Consider the following 8,575-nt stretch of genomic DNA (forward strand, 5'->3'; position numbering starts at 1 on the left):
TTTTTCCTTCCCCTGAATAAAACCAAAGCGCTCCAAATATCGAAAAGGAATCTTTTCTGTTTCACCTACACATAAGCTTGATTTATTCCCGCCAACATGCAAAATCAGCGAGCCAAAACTAGGGTTTGTGAATTTTCACTCACAGTCACAAGCACAAACCGAAACCACAACTTATCAGTAGCAGTGGTGTCAGACTAACAGCTGAACCATTTCCATGGCGGAGCTTACTCAGATCGCCGATCTTCTCAACCAGACACTCAGCCCCGATGCCAACGCCGTTCGTGCCGCCACCGATGCTCTCGATCGACTCTGCCTCACTTCTAACTTCCCTTTCTACCTCCTTTCAATTTCAACTCGTAATTTCACTTTCAAGCTTCTGTTCTTCCTCATCGTCGATTTCGCAGTTTTGGATGTTCAGCTCATTCTTCTTTACGACAATTTTGATTCGGTGTTTGCATGCAGGAGGAGAAGATCAAGGTCAGAAGGTTGCTGCTGCTACTTACCTGAAGAATTTCACGCGTCGGAACATGGATAGCAGTAGCGCGGCCACGATTTCTAGTGTCGGCAAGGAGTTCAAGGAGCAGCTGATGCAAGCTCTGCTTCAGGCCGAGTTCCACATTCTGAAGATTTTGGTTGAAGTGGTACGTATCTTGTTTGTTGCCGTTGTTGTTGATTCGCCCTTGAATTGTGTTTTCTTATGCATCTGAACGATTCTGTGGTGGCAGTTCCAGTCGGTTGCGGTTGCTGAGTTTGTTAGGCAGAATTCGTGGCCGGAGCTTGTGCCTTATCTGCAGTCTGCTATTCAGAATAGCAATCTCATCAATGGTTCAAGCTCTGCATGTAGCACAATCAATGCACTTGTAGTTCTTCATGCTCTTCTTAGACCTTTTCAGGTATTCAAAGTCTCTATTGGTTTTTGACTTGGAGTGAAATTTAGGATTTTGTTTATTCATGCAATGTGCCTTTATGTGAAATCAATGTTGGCAGTGACAGTTTGCATCAAATCATGTCTACTGATTGAGATTTATTGAATAAAATTTTAGATGTAGAAGAGACAGAATGCAGTTTAGTGGTTGCCATGACTCATCATTGATACATTGTCATGTGTTTGGCAACGTTTACATGTGTATTTTTGTATTTGTTTCTTATCTTCATGTTTTCTTAAATGCATTAAGAATCCTTCCAATTTCTTCTTTGAAACATTTATTTCCAAGATAATATCTACAAATATTAGATCAATTTTTTTTTCTCTCAGTAATTATTCACTTCTGTAGCAGTTAGCTTAACCCTTAAGTTTGGTCCTGTTTATGTAACATACTGTCTCTTTGCCTCTATCAGAACTTCTGTATGCCATGAAACATGTTTTGATTCCTTTGTCTTGTATATAAATTAACTGCTTCATTTTGCAGTATTTTTTGAATCCTAAAGTACCAAAGGAGCCTGTACCACTGCAGCTGGAGCTTATAGCGAAAGAAATTCTTGTGCCTTTGCTTTCTATATTTCATCAGTTTGTTGGAAAGGTAATTTCTAGTTTTTTATCCCTTTTGTGCTTTACTTAACTTACCATTTCTTATGAACTCCACTTCTGAATGGTTTTATTATGCATGTACCAGGCTTTAGCTACCCTTGACAGAGCAGAAATAGAAACTGAGAAAGTTCTTCTCACTGTATGCAAATGCCTACATTTTGCAGTAAGTAATGTTTGAACATGTATATAGTTAACACAAACATATATGAATTAGTTATTATGTGCAATTCTGCATTCACTTGAGTCTATTTATCCTTGTGGAGCTTAAAATTAACAAATATTTTTCTATAGTGATATAATTCAATTGTCTTCTTGTTGCATTGTTTGTGGTGCTTATACTCTTTTCAAGTAGTTTCTTTTTAATTGTTTTCTGATAAGTTAGATCCCCTATTCCCCTTTAAATATTTATGTCGCCCTCCAATATATTTTTGCCTTGCCAGCTTCAACTGGCATAAGTGGAGTTTTATGCTATTTTCCTCCAATTTGTTTTCTGTACAAACCATTGGCAGTATTGTAGAGTGGCTCATGTAGCAGATGATTCTATGACTAAAGTGTAGGTGCTAAATTTATTTTTATTTGATACTCCTATTTATAGGTAAAGTCTTACATGCCACCGACTTTAATTCCTCTTCTTCCTTCATTCTGTTGTGACTTGATTGCCATTCTGGGTTCGTTGAGATTTGATGATCCGGTAGCTGAAGAAGATGTATATTTCACAAGATTGAAGACTGGAAAAAGAAGTCTGCTTATTTTTTCTGCACTTGTCACTAGGCACAGAAAACATTCTGATAAGTAATATCATGCTTAACTTCTTTGTTCACTGAATGAAGGCATTTTTATATTATATATATTAAAGTATATGCCCTCCATTTTCAGGTTGATGCCACAAATGATAAGTTGTGTTCTTAACATTGTCAAATATAGCAAAAATACCAGTGTAAGATAATGACCTCAATCTTTGTACTTGATTACTGGTTGGTTAGGAGTTGATTTTGACAATGCTTATTCTTTCTATTTCTAGCTTTGATTCTAAAAGTCTATCTTACTTATGAATTGTATCTTGAAATTGATTCTGCAGTCATGCTACCTTATATTTATTTTAATTGTACTCCTTTTGTTGGGCATACTGGAATTTTAATAGTGATATTTCTTTTGCAGAAACTTCCTTTCCTGTCTGAGAGGGTTCTTTCTTTAGGTTTTGATGTAATTTCAAATGTACTGGAGACTGGACCGGTTAGTTTTTTTTAGTTGTGAGCTCTTAATCGAGTTTCAATTGTTTGGATGCTGCAACTTTTGCATTTCACATATTCTTCCAAATATTCATCTTTAATATGGTTCAAGTTCAATAAATACAGGGATGGCGGTTAGTTTCTCCACATTTTACAACTCTATTGGAATCTGCAATTTTTCCAGCATTAGTAATGAATGAGAAGGTTAGGATGTTTTCTGAAAATGTTACATGGACAAATTTTTGTTTAAGAATATTATTTTAATCAACTTTAAGTAGCTTGACATACACTTTTTTCCTTCTTTGATTTATGAAAATGTTTATGTGTAGGATATATCAGAGTGGGAAGAAGACGCAGATGAGTATATACGGAAGAATCTTCCTTCAGACATTGTATGAATTGAAAGTTGATATTATTGTTTTACATATTTTGTAGTTACTTACGACCTAAATTTTTTTTATTAGGACGAAATTTCTGGATGGAGAGATGATTTATTCACTGCCAGAAAAAGTGCAATAAACTTGCTTGGTGTAATCTCGATGTCAAAGGTAAACATCATAAAAGTTTGTTGAGTTATGTTAGTTATTTCTATAGTTCATTTGCTGTAATTTCTACAGGGGCCACCTACGGAGAGTGCTGCTGATGCTTTATCAGCTTCAGCCAAGCGTAAGAAAGGCCAAAAGAACAAAAAAAGCAATCAACGGCGCTCCATGGGGGAGTTGTTGGTGCTTCCATTCTTGTCAAAGTTTCCAATTCCTTCTGATTCTGATGTGTCTCAAAAGCAAATTCTGAACAAGTGAGTTTCTACATATGCTTTACATATTTATGCTTTGATCAGACAATGGAAACATTCTCTCTCTCTCTCTCTCTATAAAGATCAATTGCACAATCTGTTGCATCAGTTACTCTGTTGATTTGTTGCTATTTATTTGAAAGCCTATTGGCTGAGCAGTGTTATAAGTGAAATACTGAAACATATGCTGATTGCTGAAATACTGCCTTTTTTTTCTTTTTCTTTTTTGCTTAAATCCTTTATTTTTCCTCCCGTAACACCCCTTTCCGTACTTGATGTCATGTTATTAAAATGCTTTGTTCATGTACGTATTTAACTTTAATCAGTATTTTGTTCTATTAATAGTTCTATACTTCTATACTCTCCTATTACTATTGTACTTATTGTTACATCATCAACTTTGGCAGTTACTTTGGTGTTCTGATGGCATATGGTGGCCTACAAGATGTGAGCACATTTCACCTATTGTTTCAACCAGCCATCTGCATTTGAAGTTTGATTTACATTTTTTTCCCCCAAATCATTTTATTTCTTATGCAGTTTCTGAGGGAGCAAGAACCTGGATATGTAACAGCTCTGCTTCGCACAAGGATTTTGCCACTGTATGCAATAGCTGCCTTGGTGCCATACCTGGTTGCAAGTGCAAACTGGGTACTAGGAGAACTAGGCTCCTGTCTACCTGAAGTAAGACAGCATATCAATTATGCTATCTAAACCTGAGCAAATTCGTTTTCAAATACTGCTCCAAAATGCATTTTGGTGAATGTTGAGGACACATTTAGCCTATCTTGTTTCTAACTTTCTGTTTCATCTTAGGAGATGAGCGCTGATGTATATTTTCAATTGCTTATGGCATTGGTCATGCCAGATAAGCAGGATATGTCTTGCTACCCTGTCCGGATTTCTTCTGCTGGGGCAATTACGACACTACTTGATGTGAGCTCTTAATTTCTACATCTACCAGGGATGTCCAATCTTTTTTTTTTTTTTTTTTTTCTGATTTACCACTCAGCTTCTGTTTTTCCTTTTTCCAGAATGAATACATGCCCCCTGATTTTCTACCCATAGTTCAAGTAATCATTGGCAACATTGGAAATGATGAGAGTGAGAGCTCCATCTTATTACAACTTCTCAGTTCTGTCATGGAAGCTGGAGATGAGGAATTAGCTATCCATATCCCACATATTGTCTCATCATTAGTTGGTCCCATCTCAAAGTGGTTAACACCTAATCCGGAGCCTTGGCCTCAAGTATGCGCTGATCTCTCTTGTTTATTTGCTGTTTAGCAATGATTGCTACCAGTTGTTTTGCTAACAACTCTAATAGATAATACCATTGAATTTGGTTTGATGAATAAATATAACTTTGCCGTCAGTAATGTGTGATAAATAAATATAACTTTGCATTCAGTTGCTTTGTTTGATGGAGCAAATAACATGCATGTCTAGTTAGTTATTTTGGACCATGCTGGATTTTTCATTGGCCCATAGTATTGCACCAACGCAATACTAATTTTGATCTGACTATGTATCTGCAATAGGTGGTTGAGCGTGCAATTGCTGCTCTAGCAGTTATTGGTCAGACTTGGGAGGACTGCAGACGTGAAGAATCTGAGTCAATTGATTCTCTTGAGATGTGGGATGCTGGACAAGCCTCTATTGGTAGAAGTTTTGCTGCACTGTTGCAGCAGGCTTGGCTTACTCCGCTGTCCACACTGGTTAGTTTGAGTGCCTTTTTTAATTGTGCTTATGTTCCACAGGCAGGCTTCCTTCTTTTATTTTTTTTTTTTGTTTTAATTCATCAATGATTTGATAGATATGCAGATATAATCTGTGTTTACTCCATTTTTTCTAATTTTGTTTATACCATTATACTTCTTTGATTATCTTTATGTGCATATAAACTATTGTGCTTCTTATTGTCCTTTCGGTGGTTTGGCTATCAGATAACGATTGTCTTCAATAATTCAATCTTGCAAAATTAAAAATATTCCCACATTATACTTTTTATGCGAGAATTATTTTAAAATAATTATCTTGAACTGAGGATCAACAGGATCAGCATTCTCCCCCTTCATCATGCATAGAAGATTCCTCAACTATGCTAAAGTCTGTCATGCTGTCTATTAATGGAAATGACATGATTGAAGAGCTTAAAGTGTCAGAGCTGCTGTTGGTTTGGGCTGAAATGATTGCAGAGTGGCATGCATGGGAAGAATCAGAGGATTTGTCCATTTTTGATGTGATTAAGGAAGCTGTGTATTTAGCTCGTAAGTATAGGCTGAAAAACTTCATTGTGAAAGATATGCCATCTCCTCCAGCACCCCCTGTGCCTGAACGTTCAATCATAGAAGGCATTGGCACTTTCATCAGCGAGGCCATTAAGCAATATCCATCTGCAACATTGAGAGCTTGTTCATGTGTGCATATATTACTACATTGTCCAACCTACTCACTTGAAACTGAAGGTGTAAAGCAGTCATTGGCTATTTCTTTTAGTCGAGCAGCCTTCTCTCGCTTTAGAGAAGTTAAGGGCAACCCTGGTTCACTTTGGAAGCCTCTATTGCTTGCTATATCTTCATGCTATTTGTGTTATCCCGATATTGTTGAAGGTGTTCTGGAGAAGAGTGAAGAGGGAGGCCTCAAAATTTGGGCATCTTCTTTGTGTCATCTATCCAATAGCTCCTTTGAGGCAGGTCTGACAGCCGAGTCCGAGATGAAGTTGATTGGTAAGTAGCTTGCCTTCAGCTATAACGAAACTTCAGAATATTGTATTTTTCTTTTCCTTGAAGAATGGGCTTCACAACTATTGATTGTCTTCGTTATACACTTACAAAGTTTTCTCCTTGATCATACCAACTTTACCCTCCTCTAAAACTATCTCTTTGAATCAATTTAGCCGTCTTTTCTTTTGTTTTCTGTTTTTGTTTTTTGGTTTGGGGTTGTTGTTCGTGCTGAAGGCAGACATTGAAGGCCATACTTATTAATACTCATTCTGTACAGAATCTTGCTAATAATTTTAAGTATAAATTGTTTGAAGGTTGCTGTTTCTCACAACATCATTATGTCTTTATAAATAGAACATTGGAATAGTTGAAACTGGAATCTATTTTTCCACAGTTGCTAACAATTTCTTTTATTTTATTTATTTGTTTGTTTTTACATGCATTTTAGTGATGACGCTGGCCCAATTGATTGAGCAACTACTGAGAAAAGGGAAGTCAGGTGTTGATTCAATTCAAAGCTGCTTTACTTTTCTGTTGGAAGTATTTATACGACTGAAAGAGGTGCGTGACGGGAAAGAAGACGACCCAGAGGAAGAAGTGGCTGAAAATGATGAGGAAAACAATGAGGATGAGGCCAGTGATGATGATGACTCTGAAGATTATGATGAGGTATATTTTTGCAATTTCTTGACTTATATTGTTTTTCAGCATTGTTCTAAATCAACTTCCATCTTTGTTGTAGCAGTGATTGGTTTTCATTACTCAATTTGTCTTTTACTTTCTTGGTTCACATTAGGACTCTGATGTTGAGGAATACGAAGAAACAGAAGAAGAATTTCTTGATAGGTATGCTAAAGCTGCTGAGGCATTAGAAAATGGTTCAACTATTGAAGAGGGGGATGATGAAGATCAAGAAGTGGAGATGGAATTAGGTAAGCCATTTATGTGTATGCATGATATGAATATTTGCATATATACTGTTTGATCTTTTGTACTTGAATCATTTATGCAAAGATATCAGTATATGCAGCACTGCAGTTAATCTGCAAGTGGTCACACCCCCAGCAAAATTAAATTAAAATGAAAGAAAATTTGGATTTCTTAGTTCCAGTTATTACTTTTTTAATTTTATGGTTGCTTATCCACAAGTTCATCATAGATGAAAAATTTGCACCTCTTTTAATCCATCTGCTGTCATGGTGGGAATACAGGTCCATTAGGTGATGTTGATGAGCACGACATTGTGTTATCCTTGATAGACAAATATCGGCATATACTCATAGATGGACAAAGTTTGCCCTCGAATGTGATCGTGAATTTTCTGAATGCCTTCCCCGAATTTAGTTTGTATTTCCAGCAATATAGATAACTGAGATAAGTATGGTTTGTATCATGTGTTGCTGTTGTGTGTAAATGAATTTCTTCTTAAGAAAAGTCAGGGTTTTGAACTGTGTTGTATAAAATACGTTACAATTTTATTTATATTATTATTCGTATAATTATTCCTTTAACTGGGGAAAAGGGCAGCGGGCTATTTACCATGTCCAGATTTGAGAGTCGAAGCATCCAGCAATTGGAAAACGTATATTATTGAAGAAAATTTCCTCTTTTGTGTAGCCCCTATTGTGTTATAATTGATCTGTTCTTTGTTAATGCTTAATTGCTTATCATCGCTTTAGCGACTTAAACTCTTAAGGGTTATCCCCAGCTTCTGCACGTAAAATTTTACATTTGTTACAAGTTTATCCCTTTAATTCTAACTAGACAAGTCAGTAACCCAAAATCTACTATGGAGGAAAAGATAAGGAAATTGCATTTTTTCTTTGGATGTGAGGATGCCTGATAAATCACCTAACTGATAAATCACCTAACGTATGTATAAATTGTATATGCGTTAACAAACAGAAAAAAGGATAGGCCAGAAGATACTACTCTCATTTTCAAATTATTTGTTTCTTTTACCCTTATTTTAGTTGCAAGTTAAAAGTCTTTTTTATTATAAAAACTTATTTTCAGTATCTAATGAGTAACTAAATTAAGATAACATTATGATTTTTATTATTTATTGTAATTTTTCTCAAAATCTGTTATTTATAGACCCATTTATATTCTAAGCATAACACTATAAAATTTAGATTCTAGCCACTATCTATTTTTATTTATATAACAAATTATACCCATATTTAATATAATGATATAATATGTTTATTTTGAATTAAATATATATTAAAAATTAAAATATATAAAATATATTTAAAAAGAACTTAGCACAATAAAAAATTAAGAATGGAACTTATTAC

The 8,575-nt window shown here is 35.4% G+C and overlaps 1 protein-coding gene across 1 annotated transcript; it reads left to right on the top strand.

The window, feature by feature from the left end:
- The first annotated feature begins 42 nt into the window (after nucleotides 1–42).
- On the top strand, nucleotides 43–7,909 carry LOC130972921 (importin beta-like SAD2 homolog). The gene is made up of 21 exons (XM_057897265.1): nucleotides 43–356; nucleotides 463–641; nucleotides 726–893; nucleotides 1,410–1,520; nucleotides 1,614–1,691; nucleotides 2,124–2,320; nucleotides 2,405–2,465; nucleotides 2,687–2,761; nucleotides 2,884–2,961; nucleotides 3,087–3,149; nucleotides 3,222–3,305; nucleotides 3,375–3,553; nucleotides 3,958–3,997; nucleotides 4,091–4,234; nucleotides 4,367–4,486; nucleotides 4,585–4,800; nucleotides 5,091–5,267; nucleotides 5,606–6,278; nucleotides 6,724–6,944; nucleotides 7,072–7,207; nucleotides 7,487–7,909. The coding sequence occupies exons 1-21, from the start codon at nucleotides 215–217 to the stop codon at nucleotides 7,642–7,644; spliced, it is 3,300 nt and encodes a 1,099-aa protein (XP_057753248.1). The 5' UTR covers nucleotides 43–214; the 3' UTR covers nucleotides 7,645–7,909.
- The last annotated feature ends 666 nt before the right edge of the window (nucleotides 7,910–8,575 follow it).

The sequence above is a fragment of the Arachis stenosperma genome, chromosome 1 (genome assembly GCF_014773155.1).
Source record: "Arachis stenosperma cultivar V10309 chromosome 1, arast.V10309.gnm1.PFL2, whole genome shotgun sequence".
In the NCBI taxonomy this organism is placed as follows: domain Eukaryota; kingdom Viridiplantae; phylum Streptophyta; class Magnoliopsida; order Fabales; family Fabaceae; genus Arachis; species Arachis stenosperma.

Bases quoted from the DNA above. Each gene is read 5' to 3' on its own strand.
- LOC130972921 (XM_057897265.1), top strand. From the start codon at position 215: ATGGCGGAGCTTACTCAGATCGCCGATCTTCTCAACCAGACACTCAGC. The intron at 3,554-3,957 runs GTGAGTTTCTAC...CAACTTTGGCAG, and splicing joins CAAAAGCAAATTCTGAACAA to TTACTTTGGTGTTCTGATGG. The intron at 3,998-4,090 runs GTGAGCACATTT...TTTCTTATGCAG, and splicing joins CATATGGTGGCCTACAAGAT to TTTCTGAGGGAGCAAGAACC.